Below are 22,218 nucleotides of genomic sequence, written 5' to 3' on the forward strand. Positions count from 1 at the left end.
TCAGTGGCAGCTTGCCTATGCAAACCCAACTGATTATAATCACTGCTTCCCTCCTCTGCTGTAGAAATTTGTATGTGACACACAATTCCAGATGCTGGACACTAGCTACTATAATAAAAGTTAATTTGCAGGATGGTATGGACTGTATTAATTTTCAAAGTGGCAAAACACTAACAGTTGGCCCAACCTTGGGCCAGTGTTGTTTCATCAGCAAACTGAAAAAGGAAGTAAGTAATGAATCATATAAAGAGCTTTAGATGACAAGTGTTTAGATTAGTCAAAGTCACAGTAGGCTGAAGGGATGTTAGAGTAACCCAAGAACACAAAGCAGAGCAGCACAGTGATGGCTGAAATTCTTTGTGGCTTAAAGAAAAAAAAAGGTGAAGGCATTTACCTGGAAATATGGTACAATTTATGTAACAGCTTCTATAAGGAACTGAAAAAATCTTCCACGAATATTTCTGTTCCCTGCCCCACCTCCTCCAGAATACTCTATGGCCTGCTCACTATGAAACCCTGTGAAAATCACAGTTTATTAAATTTCTATATGATACCAGGTAGATAAGGGATCAAAACCCAAGCCTGTGATATTTCACTATGTACTTTAACAGCAAGCCCTTAGGCTTTAAATTATGTTTTTATGCAAGTGAAGAAAGTGCCCCTGGAACCACGGCATTACACAGGGTGCTGCAGTGGTCACTGCAGCACTCTGGTCCATCAAAGACAGCTCCTGCTGAGCCCCTGAGTTGGCATGAACAGATGAGTGGCAAACTCTTGGATCCTTTCCAGGACATGAGCAGGGTGTTGCATTACTCAAGGCACGCAATTCTGGATCAAAAACAAAAGTGGAGCTGCTCTCAGATTTGGGGCTCTCTAAATTCTAGGTCCACTTTTGTATCCCATCCAAAGATACTCCAATGAAAGTCAAAGACACAGAGAGATAAGAAGCAATAGTAATTTCTCAAACATGATTGCAAAGATAATATATACCCCATGGTGTTGCTGTTAAAAGATAGCCATTTTTTACAGTTATAAATTGTATTTAAATTGAACTTTGACTTCCTAAACAGGCTTATGTTTTTATAAGCCATGGTCAAAACACAAAACAAACACAGCCCTAAACGTTAGTGTTAGGTATGAAGATATTCAAAGGACATTCTGGGCTGCTGCTCTAAACAACACAGCCAAAGTTCACAACCAACAGGAAGGGATATGGGGAATGTCCATAGGTATTGTGCCCTGGCTCCCCCAGGGAGTTTATACTGGTCCCTTTCTGTTTGAAGGCTGGTTACCAAGAGGTTTGACATGGGACAAGAACTCAAAACTGTGTCACTAGTTACCTGCAATTGTCTGCCACAGTGTCCTCATTCATCTGCACTGAGCAAGAGATGATTAAAATAAAAAGGGGTTTTGAGACCAAGAACCAGAAATGGAGTGATATAAAGACAATGGCAAGCAGAGAACTGCTGTAATCAAAAATCCGGCAGTGAGAGAAACATCAGTAAGAAAATCAGATCTTGACTAGTTTGCCCATCATGTTCCCTCTCCAAAATAGGTTTAAAGCACACATCTGAATTATTCTAACTGAAAGCCAGTGTAATTTCAAACAAATAGCTTGTTACCCACACAAAAGCTATTCAGATAGTGCAACATTGAACAGGAGACCCAGCAGCAGACAATAAGCTAAACTAAGCACCCCTTTGAGAGCAGCTCTTTCAAGAAAGCCAGCTGAGCTGCAAAACTGCTGGGGATGATTAACATCAATGCAATTTATTTGCTTTCTTCAAATAAAGACCTCAGTGTAAGGAAATAATTGAAGAGACAACTAAACTCTGTTAGAGTCATAATTAAGAAATTATAGGTTCCAGTACACATATTGGCCTATACAACTCATTCAGGATAATGACAGAACAAGCTTTTTTTTCCACAAAAAAACATTTTATTAACATTACTTATGAATTTATATTTAGAAAATATTGTAGGTGAAGTTAACTGAAATTCAGACATGACTAAAATACAAAATATAAAAGAATGTGCAAAAGTATCACCATAGGCATAACCTACCATAAGAAATATAAAAGTGCCTCAAAAGAGGGATTACTCTTTTGTAGATGAAATTTGCAGAAACTTCTGCTGCTCTGCTTCAACAGCCACTACATTATCACAAATATCAAAATCTTCTGCAGATGTAATCAGCATAGTTCCATTAAAATCAGTAAAACTATGCTGATTAATGCCATATGAGGATCTGGAGTAACTTAAGAAAAATTTCAAATGTCATGAAAAAGTAATGGCTACATTTTTATTTTAATACTCAACCTGCTTATTCATTGCCTTTTCAGTGTTTATCAAGGCACCCCTATTCCAAATTCTCTTCTGTGGGATGAGCTGCATTTAAATTTATACTTCTTTCACTCTTATGAAGGCTTTGGAAAGCTTTTAATATGAACGTTAACTGTAAATGACAATCTATTTAAATGATAGGGCCAAAGTATGTAAATGGCAGGGCAGTAAACCTCTGAACACACTTGTGAAAAGTTCCTTTTCTTTAGCAAGCAGAGGATAAAAAAAAAAAAAAAACTAAAAATCCATAGTAGATTTTCAGTGTTGGACTCTTCTTAGTTATAATAACAGACATTTGATTTTTCAAATTTTAATTGATTTGCAACAGCTGAAATATTCTCCCAAGGCAGTAGTAACATTCCCCCCATAAAAACATGGAAATTTAAACAAGTCTTTCCAAAATAGTATTGCAAAGACAACATAGCAGAAGAACCAAACTTCGGTTCATTCTTCTATTAAGTGCAGTTCCTTATAAAAAAGTAAATTGCATAAAAAGCAGCTCTGAAAGACAGAACTATGTCAGTATAAAACTTTGTGAAAAATATCTTACAAAAGAAGAAAGTGGAATTGACAAAAAGTGTTTCAAACATCCAAGTGCACATCAGCTTTAAGACTTCAGGTTATATATCTGAGATTTTTTCTTCAGTTTTCTCACTATTTTTCTGCGGGATACATTTGTTGGCTTGTTGATACTCGGTTTCTGATTTCCTGCTAACAAAACAAAGGAAGCAGTTAGGGAAACTGAATGACAAAACTGTTACTACTTGTTATTTTTTGAGTTTTGTTCATGTTACACTGTTCACTGTCCAATAATAACAAACATACCAGAAACTGTAACATGTGTTCTGCATTCCCTATTGTCACACTGTAAGGTCATCAGTGTGTTCACCTTTGGCACTGGAATCCTACTTTGCTGCTCTTTTCCTGAACAGGCATCAAAGCCTTATCTAAGTGTCCTGCAGTTACAGCAGAATGGAACTAAATACACTGCCCTCTATTAACAAAAAAAAAAAAACAAAAACAAAAACAAAACAAAACAAAACAAAAAAAAAAAAAAAAAAAAAAAAAACCCAAAAAAAAACCCCAACAACCAAACAAAAAAAACCACACAGAAACAAAAAAAACTCAACCTATTCTTACATTTCTCTGAACAGTGGGGCAAAGGTTAAAATATAGCCAGTGCCTGTGGGAGATGTAAAGATAAAATTATTTGAGTTTGTGCACGAAACTCACAGAAGCTGCAGAGTGGCCTAAGACAGTCAGAGCTAACGCCAGACATACTCTCACACAATTCATGCAGCCTTTGAAAGCAATTCAGAAAACAAGTATTCTGCAATCTTGACTAAAAATCTTTGTCTTTATGCTACCTATTTACCAGCACGCAGAGCCACTGTGGCCAGTTCCCAATTCTTTTGCTGTAACCCCAATGCATTTGCTTTCTTTTCCAATATAAACTTTTAAAGATTAATTTAATCACAAACCTTTTCACTCAAAACACGATAGATCAGTTTAACAAACAGTTGTATATTTGCAGAGGTAAGGTCAACTGAATTCACCTTGAGACTCCAAAAGTAACATGAAAGCTGCTGAGGAGGAAATAAGGGAAGCAGGAGAGGAGGAGTGGCTTAAGCTGCCTGAATTATTTGCTTAATGTTGCTGTGCACTCCCAAGCTATAGAAATGCACATGCATAGCACAACATTAATCAGCACTAATTATGCCCTTAACTTTGGTCTTCAGCTGTACCAAGCCTTACTGAACTGTGAATTCCCCGAGTTGATGAAAAAGCTTGTAACTGATACTTCACATGTGGCTATTTGGTGCTCTAGTTACAAGACAGACAGCATCTCCTTACCTCTTTCTTCCACACATACACACAAAAAAAAACAAAAGAGGAAAAGAAAAAAAGAAGTGAGGAAGAGAGAACCCCCAGGTGAATCTGGCTGGGTGTGGGCAGGGGCAGTATGGAGGTGAGACGCTGAAGAAGCAATTTCCGTCCTCCTCTCCCTGCACACTCCACACTGGAGCCTGGCTCGACCACTTCACAGGTAGTAATGGATGCAAATTAGATAATCACAAGCATCTCAGATACTATTACAGACTCTCTCGTAATAGGATGGCAGAGACACACTCAGACTTGTTATCCACAGAAACATTACTATCATGACTAACTGGCAGGCAATATTTTTATTTCTGAGGACTGTGCTCAGGGTACAATCCTTGCCCCTGCCCTGGATTTCCAGCCCAGAACTGAAGAATCATCTCCCAGCATAAGGCTTCTGACTATACAACTTCAATACTGAAGTACTCAGATCTTCTGCATGTTATGTTTAAAAGAGCCGCTTTTTAGTTTTTCCTTTTTCTTTTTCCCAAATGCAATGTACATGCCTGATACAGTCTTAAATATTTTTCCCATTAGTATCTATTTTTAAAATACTGTGTGCAATGTCTGCTTCCTACGTTTTCTGGGCAATAACATACAATTATGCTTTTCTCTATCTCTCTCATTTATTTTCATATCAAATTAATTAAACTAGAGTATTAAAATTTGCAATAGCTGCAATATGACTGCAAATAAAAGCACAACTGTTTTGATTCACAACCACAGCCAGTAGCTGATTTGAATAAAAACATTAGGAAAAATCAATTATCATTCCAAGCTTTCCCCCCACAGCCAGAGAAACAGCTGACACAGCACAACTGATGAGGCAGAAATCTTTAGTAATGAGAATAGGAAATGTGAGTAGGCAACAGGGAATTGAGGAAGGATGGTAACTTCTGAAAATGCAAAGGAAAACAGTAAATTGATTTCACAACTGACTTTAATCCCATTTAAAACTGTCCAGAATGAAAGGATATCTTAATTAGTGGTCATAGAGATACTGAACAGTTTAAAGAGTGATTCCTTGTGGGCTCTAGGAAGTAGGCTTAGTCTATTTTGTGTGCCCTCCTCTACACTTCATTCAAATATGGTGTAAGCACGTCACATCACACTGATCTTGCCAGAAGGATTTAGCATTGCCTTTCAATTTTCCCTGCCCTTAAAAACGTAAGAGTCCAAAATGCAAAAAGCATACCCCTGTAGCAAGCCAAGGTGAGTAAAAGAACACTATGAACACTTGTTACTGTTATATGAATTGCTTAAAATGCTTGTGACTGACAAAATACAAAAAAACAAAAAAAAAAAAAAAAACCCCAAAAAACCCCAAAACCAAAAGACCCTTACCATTTCTACAGACATTGTAGCAATCCATTTCAGTGACAAAGTTGTTGGCATTTCCACCACAGCCAGTATATCTGAACTCTTTACATGATTTAGTCTTGGTGTCATAGTAATAGCGAGGCACAGAAGAGGAACACAATCCTTCATCCTTTGGGCTATAGCATAGCAAGGGGCCAGCTTGGGAAAAAAGAACAAAGGAAAAACAAGGAGAGAGAGTGAGAAAAATTACATAAATGTAATCTCTGTACATGGCTTCTTAAAATTAATCCTGAAATAAATTTTGTGTCTAAACAGCTCTTTTTCCCCTTGAACTGACACTATTACTGATGACTTCAGTGATTTTCTACATCTTATTCCTGGGAACTGTGAATTTGAGAAAGCAACAGACCATCCTAGAAAACAGGATTAGATCCCGTAAGTGAAATTCATCAGCTTCCCCCATTTGTGGTGCTATACATATGACAGCGAAGATTTTTATGCAATCTTATTCTGTATATATGGAATATAGCAATAATTTCAGTGGAACAACCTCTATAGAGAAAAAAAAAAGGTACAACTTTGCTATAATTTTCCCAGCAAATTCTGCTTGCAGCAAAAAGTACAAATCCAACAACTTTCCTCAAGAGCATGTTTCTTTTTGCCTCAACAATTTTTTTCTGCTGTAGCCCCTTTATCAACTCATTGTATGTGCAATAGAAATAATTCAGCTTTCACCTAAGAAAATGCTGATAATCTGTCATCAGCCACAAATAAATGTCATCAAGCACTAATAATGCTTCAGGCAGTGGCAGCTTTTATACATTCTGGTAGATCTTCAAAGAGCCTATCTTGAACTAGATATTAACCTTATGTTCACGTCAAAACTTAGTTATAGTCACCTGCTCATAATTGCCACCAATCTTATTTAAAGCTCAAATGGAGAGACAGTGAAGAATCACATCAGGCAAAACACTTCTGTTAGAAGCAGAGCTGTTGAGGGCCAAAAACCTGAGCCGCCTACCACCATCTCTCTAAAATTCTCATCTGAATTTTAGAAAGGTGCTTCTGCTTTACATTACACTACCACTTCCCTGAATGTGACTGCCACAATCTCTGACACATCTTCCTCAACAAAGATCTTAAACCTTATTATTTCTCTTCAAATATACCTGTACAGCTCTCTAGAAGACAAGAAATTGATTGGATATAGCTGTGGGTCTATTTAAGATCTCAGCAGTTTTGTTCTTCCAGTAACAGCTAAGACAACATATTAAAATTAAAGTGGACAATATAAACATCTGCTTTACACAAGTCTTCAAAAACACCACTGCATGGGTATTCAGAGGAAAATAGCAAATGAAGTATCATCTTCATATCACTTTCACACCATCTATTTTATTAAAAATTTGGAACAACCGTTACTTTTTTCTGGCAGACAGTGGTCCACACAAGACTGCAAATCTCTGAAGTTGTTGCCATTTCCATAACAGCCACCATAGATGAATTCCTCACATCTCATCGAGCTCAAGTTAAAGGCATATCTTCTTAGATAACTCCTGCAAGGTCCTCCATCAGCCTCCATCCGGCATAATTTGGGCACTTCTGCAGAAAAAATAATTTCATCATCTGTAAAGCCAGCCCTTCATGCTTCACATACAGAACAACATGGTAGTGGAGGCAAAATGGTATTACTTCAGTTGCAGGCATGCCCCAGTTTGTCCCACGTGCTTTTTACTGGAGGAATCCAATGCATTAATTAGCAAGTAAGTGCAATATTAAATCACATTTAAAATACTAATAGATAAATTCCACACATCATCTCTGGTCAACTCATTCTGTATTTTCTGCCTAAATTTATTTTTTTTTTCATCAGCAAGAAGCCGTAACAAGCAGGAGGGTCATCAGTTAGACTCGATCATCTTAAAGGTCTTTTCCAACCTAAACAACTCTATGATTCTAAGATTCTATGATATATCGGGTAGATGCAAAGCGTCCCGCAAAGCCAAGCAGCCTCCCCGGTGTATCCCCTCCAGCCCCCCGCCACCCCGGGGCACTGCCGGTCCCTGGACTCACTCTTGATGGTCCAGCAGCTCTTCTCGCAGTCGTCGAAGGTGAGGAAGTTGTTGGCGTTGCCGTAACAGCCCCCGTAGGTGAACTCCTGGCAGCTCTGCGTGTGTCGGTCGTAGTACCAGCGCGGCACCAGGGCGCGGCAGGGCCCCTCGTCGGGGGGCAGCAGGCAGGCGCGCTGCTTTTCTGCGGAGACAGCAACCACCGGGGCTGAGGCCACCGCGCCGGCGGGGGCGGCCCCGCGGGGTCCCACCGAGGCCCCGCTCCTACCTGTGAGAGGGCGCTGGGCCAGCGCGGCGCAGACCAGCGGCAGCAGCAGCGCGGGGAGCGGCAGGCGGCGGCCGGTGGCCATGGCGGGCGGGTGGCAGCGGGGTCCCGGGAGCGAGCGGCGCCTCCCCTCCGACGGCAGCGCTTTATATGCACCGAGGCGGCTTCCCCGGGCCGCCTCCTTGCGCAGGTGGTGGGAGGAGAAGGTCTGATTCAGCAGGGCAGGAGGTCGCCGCTGATCCGGCCGTCACCGGGGCGCGGAAGGCTGCGCGATGCGGGAGTCCGGGGGCGCGGACAGCCCCCGCCCTGCCCCGCCCCGCCGCGGGGAGCAGCGGGGACCGGGCGGGGGGCACCGCCGGAGCTGCCTCCCCGCAGGGCTGCGCCGCCCATAGCCCGGGGGCCTCCGCCCCGGGGCTGCGGCGAGCTGGCTGGGGTCCACTCCCCGCCCTACTCACGTTACGGGATGATGCTCAAAGAACGTTTCCTGTAAATCACGGCGAAATCCGGGACAGGTCACTCAGCGAAAGCCTCCCTCTCTTCCCCCATCATAGTCGCCTTCCCCGCCCCGCCGAGGCCGCTCCCTTTTCGGAAGCTCTGGGTCGAGGACGGTGGGATGCCGAAAATCAAACGCCGATCCTGCTGCAGGTCCTGATCCAGCCGGATGGAGTAGAGGCTGCTTAGCGAGTGCCGCCGAGACAGCCGCGCGGCATTAGTTTACCTTCGTAGTTTAAAACCGCTGATGAACTTGAGAAAATGAGGCATCGTCAGAGGGCTTGGACTCTGGGGAAACCTGAGAGGCCGAATGAATAACAAGTCTAGCAGTGCAAAGAGGGATGGATTTCAGGAAATATCATGACCCGGTTTATTCTACAGATTGTAACTGCACCAGGCAATGAGGTGTGATCTGTGGGAGGAGGGGGTGAGCAGCATACAGCATACTTTCCCTCTCTAATCTATTAGACACATTGCATTAATTAGTGTTTACCCCAGATCGAATATAGTAAGAGAGATAAGAGTGGCTGTATATTAGGCGTGTAGATAGATAACGACAAAATAATCTGATCTCCTATTGTTCTTCTCTGCTCCCTTTACAGTGACATTGGGCTGCAGTCCTGCAGGCAGGCACTGCCCTCGATGGGTTGCAATACAGGGCTCTGGAAATCTGTGGCCTGCAGGAAAGACGACACAGTCTATACAGGCTGTAAGCAGGAGGCACTTCAGAGCATCCTGATTACTTGAACTGACTTTCTCTCCATGGCTTCTGTGCTTTCCTTATGTCGTGGAGGACTACAATCTAGTTTCCTGACATAGTTTTATTTTTCATAAAGGCAAGAAAGGAGCAAGTCTAATCCCTCCACCTACATGACTTCTGAAAGGGTATGAATGGCACCTCTTTCCCTCCTTTTTCAGAACTGTTCCTTTTTTCAGAATCTCCAGTAGCCGAAGTATAAGTGGGTGCTTTAGTGACAAGAAAATAAACCCTGGTGCACCACAATGGGATGTATCTGCCATGCTTTAGATTCTTATACCTACAACTGTTACTAATGGGTGTCCTCATTTTTAGGGATTTTGTTCAGCATATTAGGCACAGCAGCTATATCAAAGCTTATGTCCCTCCAGAAGAAAAGAACCAACAAACAGAAAAAAACCCCACATACTTTTTCTATTTCCAAAAGAAAGCAAAAGGTCATCTTTCTAATATTGGGAAACTAAAGTGGTTTTAATATGATGTTCTTTAATTTGTTGTCCTAGACTGATGTCCTTTAGTTTTCATCACATTTTTTGGAATTGCAAAGAAAGAAATGTAAATACCACTTTAAACAACAGCAGCAAATTGAATGCTGTAATGCAAACATCATTTTCAATATTTTCCATTTCCTCTGTGCACAGACACATAGAACTCAAAGTCTGATTTAAAGCCACCTATCCATCAATGCTGGTATTCAACTTCTCCTTTGCTTTAACTTAGATAAATATCTGTAAAAATATATGAACCACAGTAAAAGTTAACACAGCGAGTGGTAGAAAGTCCATTACTGGCTGCCATCTGCAGAGCTAGTCATGTCAGCAGACAGGTCAGTGAAAGCTTTCCATTGCAGAGCTCTGGGTACCAAATTCTTCCCATCCCAACCGTGTCAGTGGTGTGCCAGAGCCCACCTTCAGCTCACTCCTGCACCCTATGCCTGCCTCCACCACATCACATGCTCTCTGCCTCTCCACACTACAATGTTTCTGCTCTCACCAACAGCCCAGGCTGTTCTGAGACGCTGGCCAGCCAGCTCCTTCCACCTGTTTAGACTGGCCCACGACCAGCAGCTGGTGGGGTTTGGGAATGCAGCTGTCAGTGTAGGTTATGGGAGTGTGGAAAGTGCATACCACCAGCTGGGGAGGGGAAGGTAGTAGCCATAGGGGGAGGAAGAGAAACTGATTTTAGTGAACTGGCTAAAGTTAAACTAATACAAACCCCAAGGGCACTATAGGAGCAGTGCTGGAGAAGATGTAAATCTTACATGCTGCTGACAGCTGCTTACATCTGGTGAGTAGGGAGAAGAGGAGAAATGAGTGTGTTTAATGGGAAAAAAAAAAACAGAGGAGGAAAGAGGGAGGGCTAACTGCCTATAAAGATCTTTGAAGTGCAGATAACAGTAGGACTGCAAGCCCATTTTAATGGCCTGTAGCTATGTTCAGTCTCAGGGGTCCTGAATTGTGCTTCCATTGCTATTGTAGGAAAGCAGCTGCTAGGATGAGAGATGCTAGGTTCTGTACAAACATGCATGGAGGGACCACTTGGTTTCTAAAAGCATAGAAACCTACTTGGGATCTAGACCTCAAAACCATATGCAACCACAGGAGAATTTCCTAACTCCTTGCATCTTCTGAATGCATCCCTTCCCTTATGTTGAGTACTCCACCTCAACACCTGTCATAACTCCATGTGTTCAGAGACCCTTGTGCAAGCCAAGCACAATAACCCTCTTATGCAGTGTTGCAATTCTGCTTTGCAGACATACCTACCAAAAAGCTGCACTGTCTGCCACTGATGGGCTGGCCACCTGTTGAGGCACCTTATATGGGGTTTCTTCCCCTCTTTACCTTAGTCCAGTTCATCTGTAGTTGTAATGCACAAGTATTGAGGAATGTACCCATGCACACCACCTGCTTCTGCCTTACCAGCTGGGCAGAAGAACACAGAGCCCGAGGATGCTGGTGGCACAGAGCATGAGTCATTTCTATGGCCGGGAGGTGCATGAGGAGAAGGTGTTGGGGAGAAAGATCTCACTGCTGGGCCAAAAGCCCCAGCCGACCTCGCTGCTCTTGCTCCGCACTGGAGTTGTAGAGGGTGAGGCCAGGGAGGTCAGCACAGGAGGGTCTTCCAGCTCCCGGCTCCTGCTGGGACGGCCGGACCTCCCTGTGCTGGCAGGGCCCGTGTCAACGCCCCGGCAGCGGGGCCGGGCCGGGCTCTAATCCGGTTAGGGGGGATTAGCGTGCAGGTTTAAAGGCTAGAGCGGCGCGGGGAAGGGGTGCAGGCGCGCCGGAGAGGAAGCGGCCGCCGCCGAGCAGCGGGGCAACTCGGACGGCAGCGTGTGAGTGAGCCCGGGGGCGGGCCGGGGGCGGCCGTCCCACAGCCCCGCCACCGCCCGGGGGCTGCGGCCCCGGCGGCCTCGCAGCCCAGACGTAACCTTTTGTCCTAACTCCCTGCGCGCTTCGGTAGTGTAGACGATGCCAGCCATCAACATCGAGGACCTGAGCGAGAAGGACAAACTGAAAATGGAAGTGGAGCAGCTCCGGAAAGAAGTGAAGCTGGAAAGGCAGCCGGTGAGCGGGCGCGGAGAAGGGGCCCGGAGCTGCCCGGCGCCGGGTGTGGAGCGGGGTGTGGAGCGGGGAGCAAGCCCGTTCCTCCCCGGGCGGCGGGGCCGGGCGCGGCAGGGGCGGCGGGGCTGTGCGAGCCGCTCGTCTGTAGAGCCCCGGCTGTTTTGGGACGGCCGCGGTTTGCACCGACGGGTCCTGCCACCACTTTGGGTCGGGGGCCGGGGACGGCGCTGTTGGCACAGCGCCGCTAACACCGCGTAGGAGCGCCGGTCCTTCCCGGGGTGCTTGTGGAGCCCGGAGGAAGGAGCGCACCATCCCTGGGTTAAAGCGCCCCGAGGGACTGGCACGGCCTGCCCGCCGCGGCTGTTCCCTGTGGATTTGGCACCCCTTAACTTCCCCTCCCTGTGAGTCCCTGGCGCCCAAGGCTGGCACAAGACCGCCTTGCCAGGCGAGGGAGGAGTACGTCGTGCTCTGTTCCCCTCTTCTATATGCAGAACGCACTGGAACATGCTGGTGCTAGGGGAGGGGTGGTCCTCCCCTGGGAAGCCAGGGGAGCCCTGTCGCGGCACTACACCCTGCCTTGGCCCGCAGCCGGGTCTCGGCCGCCCGCGCCCCCGCCCCGCTTCTCGTGCTGTGCCGTGCCCGGGCGGGCGGGCAGGAGCCAAAGCACCGCCCGTGCCGAGACGTGACCCACCCAGCCCAGACATTTAGATATTTACACCGATTGTTCCTTCCCACCAGTACTTTCCCCTTAAAGGTTTATGGTTTTGTACATTTTCTGTAGACGAAAGATGTCCAGAACTGATCTTGCTCCACGACGAAACTAATTTTTTTTTTTTTATTCTGCACGCCAGCGAAGGCAAATTACACGTAAATAAATCCTTCAAGGACCAATAATACATTTGTATGTGGCAATTGGTAACATTAGTCATGTTGATTACATTGAAGGTCTAGGTTTTAGCCCAGGAAATAAGAATGCCGGAGTTATGTTTTAGCTGTGAGTTAGGTATCAGTGATAGTAGATGTTACAGTATAGTCTAAAGCTCCAGCAGTATTGAGGGCTCAGCATCCAACTAGTGTTGATACCGGTATCATCTCTTGGAGATGATTCTTAGACAACTGAAATACACTCTGCAGGATATAAAGTTTTGGAAATAATAATAATTTTAAATACTTGTCTACATTTTTTAAATAAATCAAAACCCTGATCACTTTAGGAAAATGTCTATTTTTCATTTTTCCTGTAGTGAAGCATACTTAATTTTACCAGTGCATTGTAACAGAAGTTTCCCTGTGAGAATGAAATCGGTGTTGTAGTTGCCACAGTCCCCTGGTACCTGTATGGGTGTTATAGGGATTGAGAAATGCAGAGACCACATTACTGTTGGTACCAAAATAAAAACGTGAGCCAAAATTTTCTTGACCCCCACTAACAACTTTATGAAATAAAAAGGAAGTGGCCTTTGGAATGAATAAAAATTTCTAAATGTGTATTTAAGCAGGCTTTTTTCCTTATAAGTGAAAGTGATTATGGCAGTGCTGACTGAAGTAAAACAAACCCTGGTCCTTCATATACTTTGGCGTGCAACTTTACCATGGTGTTGGGTGCTCCAATTTGAATGAACAAAGTTTGCAAGGCACAGAAGAACAAGACACATGTAATGGGATTTTTACATCCAGCTTCTTCTTTGCTCTAAGGCAGCTAGATCTTATTTTATGCACTGTTTAATTGGGAATTAACTCTGTTCTTTCTGATGGCTTAAAGCTTAATTTTGCACAGGCCACGCTCTGTCATTTGTGATACAGCAATTGAATTCATTGGTTCTCTTGTTGTAGTTTTACCTTTGAAATAAAATATAATTAACAGAAGAGGCAAGGGGCCTTAAATTAGAAATACTAATCATCTAGTGGCCTGACCAACAGCTGATTCCTGCTGCTGACTCTGCACAGCTGTACCACTGCAGGGCCTGCGGGTAGGAAGGGAGGAGGTAGGGACAGAGCAGGAGTGTGTCCTCAGGCATGTCAGGTATTTGGGCATCTAGGGACAGTTTATCCTGACACAGGGAGCAAGAAATGTATGTGCACAAAGAACCTCAGGAGCTTGTTCACTTGTGCACTCTCAGACTCCACAGACACCACTACCACATGTGCTGCATGTGCTTCTGTGTCAGTGAACAGAAACTAAACATGCTTCCTCTTCATAGGTGGGTTCTGTGCAAGCTTATCTACATCAGTGCTAATTTGGTATGAATGCTATTGGAAGTGTTATGATCTCATGACACAATAGGCTCTTTTATTAACCATTGTTTGAAATAACCCCAGGTAACCAGTAAATAAATTGTCTTTCCTAGTTAGACTCTCATTCAAGATGCATCATTGCTATAGCAGAACTGCAAAGTAAGAATTGGTATTACTACTGAAAAATCATTGCTGAGTGTTTTGTTTGTGAAAAACACATAAAGCCATAAATACTTTGAAACTGAATTGAAAGTTTCTGACCCTGAAATTATATTGACCATAAGTCATGCTGGTGCTGAGGGAGAGTGTGATCCACAGCTTAATAAAACTAGATTGGCTAATTACAAACGCAAGTTTAACTATGCAGCGATAGCTGTTCGGAGTGGCATTTACATTGTCAGAGACACTCACATGTTCTGTCAATATCAGGCTGTGGAAAGAGAGGAAGGAAACTGAGTATGCACGTGCTTTGTGCTCTTTGGCCAGATATTTTATGCTTAGTGGGAAGGGAATGAGAGAGAATGTAAATTCACGGGTTTTCTCCTCTAATGAGCATTTCCCACGACCGTAACGCCGCTACTCTTCTGTCCTTTCCCTCGAGGTGTCCAAGTGCTCCGAAGAGATCAAGAACTACATCGAGGAGCGTTCGGGAGAGGACCCGCTGGTGAAGGGGGTTCCCGAGGACAAGAACCCCTTCAAGGAGAAGGGAGGCTGTGTCATCGCTTAGGAGATGGAACCCCGCGCCTGCCCCTGGAGCAGACATTCCTCCCGTAACCTAGGGAGTAACTAGCGTGTCCCCACCGCCGTCGGTTCGTGTCGAACGAGCACAGGAGCGGATTTCTTTTTATTTTCTATTTGTCCCTAGAAAAATACAGAAACCCACGCGAAAGCTGCCGAGCCCCGCGCCGGGCGCTGGGCAGGGCCGGCTGTGCCCCGCTCCCCGCCGTGGCCGGCCCGTGTCGCTGCGCGGGGCCCGCTCGCCACCCGCTTGTCGGTCGCTTCCTGGCTGTTCGTTGGCATTAAAGAAACCTGCCCGTAACCCGAGAGCTGCCGTGACTTGCTGCAGGGGCGAGAGGAGCGGGAGGAGGGACGGGGTGGGGCGGGGGCTGCCGGGCTCCCCGGTCCGGCTGCCGGGGCACGGCGGCTGCCCCGGCCTTTGCCCGGCGGCGGGACCGGCGGCGGCCATGGCGCTGCGGGGCGGCGGGCGCTGGGCGCGCCTGGGCTCGGCGCTGCGCGGCCGCAGCTCGGGGGTGCGGCACGCCGGGGACACCCCGCAGCACCGCGACTTGCGGGAGGCCCTCCGGAAGGTACCGAGGGGGGACCGGGGAGCGGCGGGACCGCGGGACACCCGGCCGCGCCGCCCCGTGCGGGGAGCGAACCAGGGCAAGGGCAGCGAGCCGACAGGACGGCTCGGGGTGTGCTTAAATAAGTAAACTTCCCTCTGGCAAGGCCAGAAACGGAACCGTGTGTTCCCTGCGTGCGTGTGACCCGCCGGGTGGCAGAGCCCTGCCCGGTGTGTGCTGGCCTGGGCGGAGCGGGGGCTCGGGTCCTGCAGAGCAGAGCCCACCGGGCACTGCCCCCGTTCTAGAGGAGCACGATGAACACACAGTGGGAGCCTCCTGCAAAACTGAATCATAAATCAAGAGGAAACGGGGCGCTTCTGGTAACGTAGCGTGTAAATTGAATGCCAAATGGCAAGCTGCAAGTGACAGTTGTGCTGGAGGACTTTGTGTATTCCCGTCAGCAAGGTCAGTGCCACCTGCAAATCTCCGTGGTACTGTTCACGGCACCTGCCAAAGCCAGAGAATCAGCTGGTTTGGCTGTAGGGAGCCCTGGTGTGGTGCCCACTGTGAGGCTGAGCACCAGTGGAAAAGAGACATCCACCTTTAACCTATGAACTGCTGAGAAAAGTGCTGGTGTTCAGTACCTGCTGCAAGGGCCAAACACCATTATTGTGGCCACCACATAAGAACAAACATACAATGGGTTCAGGGGAAAGGAATATAAGGATAAGTTTCAGATTGTAGGCAAGTTTCCAAATTCTAGCTGGTCATGCAGTGCTCTGCTGTAGTTTTTTAAAAACGGTATGCTCTGGATTGCCAGGTACTTTCATGTGAGTTTGGAGCTATGCTGTCCTATGGGTGCTTTTAAAAATTACTTGCAGAATCTTGCATTTCCCTGAATAAATTAATTATTTCCAAATTTCATCTCTCCTCCAGTCCACTGTGGACAAAAGATAGTGGAATTACTTCTGAATGAAGTGATATTTATCTTAGGTTTGATTATTTTAAACTTTCACACTTCCAGTGTTAAAATATCCCAAACCCAGTGTAATTAATCAGATTTTCTATCACTGAGGTCTGTTATCACTGAGTTTTGGGAGAAGGGGATGTATCTTCTGTGCTATAAAAAAGAAACCCGAGCAAGAAGGAAAAGAGATGCATGAGCTGACACTTTCTTAGTAAATTAGTTTCATTACTCTATATTCCTCGACTCTTTGCAAAGCAGAAATAAGATGATACAGAAAGAACCAGAAGCTGGAAATGAATCCTCCTCCTTCACCTGGATTAATAGTGTAGAATTTTGTGGCTAATACCATTGTGTCAAATTTGTGCTGAATCTGTCTGGAGATAGCCTTCATATATCTGTGTATCTGCAGAGCTATCTGCCCAATGAACCTGTTTGTTCCCTGGCACGCTGCTCCTCATTACATGCCCAGGGACAACAACTGCATTAATAAAAAATTAGTGTCCTGAAATGCAGAGGACAATGCCAGACCTTGTAAAAGAGGTGATCTCCTGCTATCCATGACAAAGAAGCGAGTGATTTCAAGTCCCGCTTCTCTGTCATGGGTAGGTTAAGGCACACACTGTTTTGTATCTCAAGTATTTGCAGCTATGTATTTATTGAGGACAGGGGAAGTAGCTATGTTAGTGTTTGCTAGTGCAGTGTTTGCTGCTCTGCTGTGTGACACAATGCTTTTTTTAAATAAAACTTTCCCCTCCCTTGTTTTTTATGCCCACCATGCCTACTGAAGTGCAGATAACAGTATGCTCTACCTTGCTGGGTTCAATGCAGATAATTTCATCATGGGCTAAGAGGGAAAGTGATGCTACATTTATCACATAAAACCCTATGAGAATATATTGTAAAATAAATCATAGTAGGCAATATCAACCTGCTTTTTTCATTGTCCTCCATTAAAAAAAAATGCTTATATAGTGCTTATTTTAGATTTGCTCTGATCATATTGTAAAAAAAGAAAAATCACTATGTCAAATCCAGTCTGATGTTGTTCACACAAAGCGTCTGGCAATCACTGTTTGTTTTGTCTTAAGTTAAGCCTTTCCCCAGTGACTTTAGGATAAATTGAAAAGTGTCCCCAAAGTCTTTGGGAGAAAATGACCATTCAGTATCTGAAGCACATTTTAACTATACCTGTTATATATATTCTGGGGCACCCTTTCCAGTAGCTAAATCCAGATGCAAGTACCAAAGAAATCAGAAATGAGCAGTGCAATTCCATGAGTGAGAAGTACTTTTTTTGTTTGTTTGCATTAATTTTATTTTTTAGTTTTTTAACGTGCTTTAAATGATCTATAATGTCCCAATTGTTCTGAGCAGGATGAGGAAGAGACTCTTCTAATTCCAGGGGCTGTTTTTAGCAAGGGTATTGAAATAATCCTGTGAGTGGTTTCCTTTACAACTTTATAGGTCACCACCCTTCCTCTTGGAAATTGAAAACGTAACTTTTCCTGAACTTGTTGAACAATGCTTGCAGTACACTGATATCCTACAGCTTGTTTCAGTAATTAGTATAACTGATTTGAAGAAAAAAGGTTTAATTTATTCCATGTATGCATGTCTAACGATATTCATATACATATAGAATGTATATGGGCTGCCTATTTGTCTTTTTCTCTGGCAAAGAGCACTACTTTCTCTCCCAGAGTAGTAAGAAACTTTGGGAAATTGTGAAATTTGACATATATTTTGCTAGAGTTTCATGTAATAAAAATAACATTTCATTTTGTGCCCAGTGGTGACTGGGCATAGTTACACTGTGCTGTGTGTCTGTAGGATGAGAATTTCCCCTGTGACAATGAGCCTCCACCAAAGGACACTACTATATTGTTTGCCACTCTTGGCTTATATGTCATGCGTTTCTGTTTATTAATATATATCTATATATTTTTGCAGAAGTTAATGTATCTTCATATTAGAATATGCAGGATCTGAATTTAATATTGACATTTCCTTTAACTTTCTGGTAAAATTTCTGTAAATTTTCCATCAAAATAATATGGCTTTTTCTGACTACCTGCAAAATAATGAAAGGTGACCACTATTAACTATTATTGGAGCACGTTGGATGGAGTTTTTTTTTTTTTATTGTTGTAAGAAAACATAAACCCCTGCCACAGGATGGTGAAGTAATAACTTGTTGGTATTAGAAAGAATCACTTAAATGCCAGTTTCTCACTAAGTTGCAAGAGAGAAAACATATAGCTGAATCTGAACAATACATGACTGGCATCTGTAATTTTAAAACCTAATTTATTGTACACCTGAGTTAAAAGCTTCAGGAAGAAAACAGATGTGACACTGGTAAGGCTCACAGATTCTGCACTGACTGCCCATCTGTCTAAGGGAAGCAAAATATATCCCAGATTCTGGGGTATTGCAGTAGTCTTTTTCATCTTTTGTCTGACAGGAACATCACACAAACATTTAGGGGCTAATTCTCTTGCTGGTACCAAGAATTTTTGGTAGCAATTTATCAGAGAGGAAATTTTCATTATTGAATTTTGTTGTTATTGGAAGAGGCAGCTGGGATACACCACTGTAATATGGGAGACCATCAAGTACACCTACTAGTGCCCTACCAAGAAGTGCTTTTAAATCAGTGTAGGAGAACGGGACAGAGAAAAAAAAAAAAAAGAGGTTCAGTTTATTTAAGCAAGCTCTGTAAAAAGCTTTTTCTCATAATAGGAAAAATGTCACTTTCTGTACAAATGCTTCAGTGTGTAGAAAAGTGCAATTAAGGCAATTTTGTAATCAGCGCTCCTATTTGTTACTTGGTGTCAGAGTAGAGCTGACATTGCGATTGAATTGTGTTCTAACGCTGGATTTTTTCTTCCTCCCTCATATCAATGTTAGAACGAATTTCCACTGTGTCTAGTTAGACTTCTCAGTGAACAGTTTAATAGGAGTGTGCCTAGTGGATATTTTTATGTCTCAGATCTAGCTATTATATTTCTTTATCATTGCCACATTTGATTAGGCAATACAGTTATGCATTTATGATAACTAAAATTGTGTCTTAATAACCATTTTATGACTGAGCAAAGAACTGGGGTTGATACAGGTTTTGTCTGACAGTTCAGATGCAGTGAGAGAACTTGTTTTGGGTCTCCAGGGATGTAACCCAGAGTCAGAAGGAGGACCCCAGCCCCAATATGCCAGCCTCTGGTGGACATTACGCTCTATCTCATCAGCATCTCTGTGTTGAAAGCATGATTTGCAGGAGTAAGAAAAGACGGTCACTTGCTCAGTCCTGTATCTTGCATAACTCGATATCTATATTTCATATACATAAATATGAAATAGATATGTATATTTCATAACTCGACACAAGTAGCCTGGATACTATTCCAGTGGCCAGAGCTCCCTGTCATCCAACGGGCTTGTCCCACATCAGTGCCTAGATTGGCACACTACACATTTTTGGTCTTATAGGATTACCCTGTTTAAAAGCATCTGCTCTCAGATCCTAGGAATAGCTGTGCCCTCAGCACTCGCTTTTTCACAAATTTTGGGATCCTCCCTTTTCTGCCATACTCTTGGGTAGGGCAGTTGAAGTGGTTGAATTTGTGAGTGTGCAGGGACTGCCGAGACACTCAGGTCTGCACAGCAGGAATTACTTTTGCAAATGTCTTTGGAAAAATGACATAAAGAGGGAGAAGGTGTTGGCTGGGATAATGTGTGTTCCTTCCCAGCTGGAGCTGCCTTGTAGCCTCTCATTCCTCAGGAAATGGTTGAGCAGGGCTCAGCTCCAGGGCAGTGGGCTGGACCTTTAATTTTGTTAGTATGGTGATGATGTGTGCCCTCTCTTTTTCAGCAGTGAGGCTCCCAGATGTGCCAGCTGCATAGGGTGGAGGGCAGAATGTGCTTCTGCACTCCCTGGTAAACTTTTAGCATTTTAAGATTTTAATAAGTGTTGGCAAAAACTTTGTAGTTGATTCAGGGTTTGGATTTTTTGGTTTCCCAAAGTAAAAACTGTAGCCAAATGTATGGGACCAAAAGATAATCAGTATTCAAATTTATGAGTAATCAGCCTTGCTTTATCTATTAGGTTTGTTGCAAGGAACTGTGTTGCAGTGAAAAGGAAGAAACACAATGATTTAAACAGAAGCATGTCTAGATACCGACAAATGAATAGACCAGGCACACACATACTTATAAAGTGCATGCTTTTTTTCCATGGAAAATCAGATTTTGTAAAAATACATGAGGACAGGTATTCTTTATTACACAATGAGAAACTGCCAACTCTTACATTATAGTATTTTTCCCTCCACTATTTTTTTTTCCTCTGAGAAAGGGAAAATTGCATTTAGTAACTGTTTGTTCCCGTATTTGCTGATCACTGCAGTCTTTGGTACCCAGTGCAGTAGCAGATTGCAGATTACTTTGTTGCCTGTGGCACAGCTTAACTGAAGGTATGAAAAGGAATTGTTGTGCTCTGATTAATCAGTTTTAACTGTATGTATTTCCCATTTACGCCTTATATTTTCCAGCTATTAGGAACATTTCCTGGGTTTTTTCCTTATATAAGCCTACTCAATATTAGTTTAAAATCCGTTGGAAGCTTCTCTGGAAGGTCAGTTCTGGCCACAGCTATGTGCAACAGCATTGGAGAAACCCACTTTTTTTTTCTTCTCAGTGATACATTCTAGCTGGCTTGAAGTGTCCTCTTCATCCAGTAGGTTATTTTCTCTGTGTGGGGTACACTTCGTCCTGCAGGCACCAAGTAGAATCATTGGCTTCTGCATATGACATGTATGAAAAGCTGGGGAAATCAGATGTTTGAAAAACTTTAGTCTAAATTATTTCATTTTTGTTCTTTATTTTAATTATCAGGATATTCTACTTCTAGGACTTTTTTTCTGCCACATTTTTCACAGGGTCACAATATGGATGTCTACTGACATCTTTTTCAGTTCAACCCCATATCATCATGGAAAATGTTTTCTTGGCTTTTTTCCAGAAACAGTCTGATGACAGCTCAGGGTACAGAAGTTTCCATATCATCATTGAGGCCCAGCCTCAAATCCCATATGCAAATAGGGAAAAATTTTCACTGACAATTCTTGTAGCTGATCATTTGCCCAGGAGTGTCACATGATGTATTTGACTGGGTAGCCAACTGGGAATATTGAGTAAGAGATGCATATTGTATCCAAATGCCAAATTTTCTATACTGTGGGCAAGAGGAGACTTGTCTGTAAAGCAGAGAAGGGTTTTGGCAGCATCTGGGACATTTGCTATCTTGACATGACTTCTTACATAGCAGTGAGTTATATTTTACATAGATCTCCTAGGTGAGCTCCTAACTAATAATAATGTATGTTTTTATAGGATGAATTAGGGCTATCCCCCTTGTTTCAATTAGTATGAAAAAAAACCCCAAACCAATAAAAAAATCCCAAACAACCCCCCAAAAACCCCCACCCACAAAGAAAATAATCCCCAGAAAACAGTCCTGCAAAACTTCCTGAAGACCTTTGCCCTGTACTGGTGGTGCATCCTGAAAGAGGAAGGAGTAGGCTGCAGCTTCACTCTCTAGATTACTGCAGACCACAGGCAAGCTTGTAATAATGGATTTTGCTTGCCAGAAGAAAATGCACTAAATAACTTTGTATGAGCAGGCAAGGTTAGCACTACAGAGAACATTTTCTGGCTGCTGTGTGGTTAAATCATAGTTGTTTAATGGGGTTATTTTTAGCCTGCTGTGGTGTTTAAGTCACATACTGCCTCTGCTTCTGCACCCAATGTCATTACAGACTGAAAGATTGCCTCTTCTGCTGGGGCACCAAGCCTGTCAGGTCAGGCTCTCCACCACTGTGCCGGGTGATCCAGGCACGTGGGCAGCTCCTGGCTCCTGCTAGGGTCTCCTAGCCCGTGTCGTGGGGGCTGGAAGCACAGCACTGCCATCGATCCTGCCAGTGCTGGAGGGACTTCATAAATGCAGGAGGGAGAGCAGGACATGGATTTGCCTACTGCGTGCCC

General features: G+C 43.9%; 3 protein-coding genes across 5 annotated transcripts in view; 2 read left to right on the forward strand and 1 right to left on the reverse strand.

Annotated features, from left to right (window-relative positions):
- Nucleotides 1-2,637: 2,637 nt before the first annotated feature.
- Nucleotides 2,638-8,188, reverse strand: TFPI2 (tissue factor pathway inhibitor 2). Of its 2 annotated transcripts, none has more exons than XM_053965754.1 (5): nucleotides 7,882-8,188; nucleotides 7,618-7,797; nucleotides 6,967-7,146; nucleotides 5,569-5,742; nucleotides 2,638-3,051 (listed from the first exon to the last, which is right to left on the reverse strand). In XM_053965754.1, the coding sequence occupies exons 1-5, from the start codon at nucleotides 7,961-7,963 to the stop codon at nucleotides 2,951-2,953; spliced, it is 717 nt and encodes a 238-aa protein (XP_053821729.1). In that variant the 5' UTR covers nucleotides 7,964-8,188; the 3' UTR covers nucleotides 2,638-2,950. The 2 variants fall into 2 exon arrangements, with proteins under 2 accessions (XP_053821729.1, XP_053821720.1); XM_053965745.1 differs by having other exon boundaries at nucleotides 2,638-3,054; nucleotides 7,882-8,182.
- A 3,141-nt stretch (nucleotides 8,189-11,329) lies between these two features.
- Nucleotides 11,330-14,965, forward strand: LOC128789769 (guanine nucleotide-binding protein G(I)/G(S)/G(O) subunit gamma-11). Of its 2 annotated transcripts, XM_053945957.1 has the most exons (3): nucleotides 11,330-11,462; nucleotides 11,591-11,694; nucleotides 14,528-14,965. In XM_053945957.1, the coding sequence occupies exons 2-3, from the start codon at nucleotides 11,599-11,601 to the stop codon at nucleotides 14,651-14,653; spliced, it is 222 nt and encodes a 73-aa protein (XP_053801932.1). In that variant the 5' UTR covers nucleotides 11,330-11,462; nucleotides 11,591-11,598; the 3' UTR covers nucleotides 14,654-14,965. The 2 variants fall into 2 exon arrangements, with proteins under 2 accessions (XP_053801932.1, XP_053801923.1); XM_053945948.1 differs by lacking the exon at nucleotides 11,330-11,462 and having other exon boundaries at nucleotides 11,470-11,694.
- A 144-nt stretch (nucleotides 14,966-15,109) lies between these two features.
- Nucleotides 15,110-22,218, forward strand: part of LOC128799602 (probable acyl-CoA dehydrogenase 6) — a 75,198-nt gene continuing 68,089 nt past the window's right edge. The window contains exon 1 of the mRNA XM_053964134.1: nucleotides 15,110-15,233. Within this exon, the coding sequence (XP_053820109.1) occupies nucleotides 15,111-15,233 (123 nt within the window). The 5' untranslated portion in view covers nucleotide 15,110. The remainder of the gene's footprint in view (nucleotides 15,234-22,218) is intronic.

This window comes from Vidua chalybeata, chromosome 1 (genome assembly GCF_026979565.1).
Source record: "Vidua chalybeata isolate OUT-0048 chromosome 1, bVidCha1 merged haplotype, whole genome shotgun sequence".
Classification (NCBI taxonomy): Eukaryota; Metazoa; Chordata; class Aves; order Passeriformes; family Viduidae; genus Vidua; species Vidua chalybeata.

Excerpts from the sequence above, each read along its gene's own strand:
- TFPI2 (XM_053965745.1), bottom strand. The coding sequence starts at position 7,963 with ATGGCCACCGGCCGCCGCCTGCCGCTCCCCGCGCTGCTGCTGCCGCTG. Across the intron at positions 7,798-7,881 it reads GGCCCAGCGCCCTCTCACAG|AAAAGCAGCGCGCCTGCCTG; the intron begins GTAGGAGCGGGG and ends CTGTCTCCGCAG. Across the intron at positions 5,743-6,966 it reads CCACTGTCTGCCAGAAAAAA|CTGGCCCCTTGCTATGCTAT; the intron begins GTAACGGTTGTT and ends TTTTTTCCCAAG.
- LOC128789769 (XM_053945957.1), top strand. The coding sequence starts at position 11,599 with ATGCCAGCCATCAACATCGAGGACCTGAGCGAGAAGGACAAACTGAAA. Across the intron at positions 11,695-14,527 it reads TGAAGCTGGAAAGGCAGCCG|GTGTCCAAGTGCTCCGAAGA; the intron begins GTGAGCGGGCGC and ends CTTTCCCTCGAG.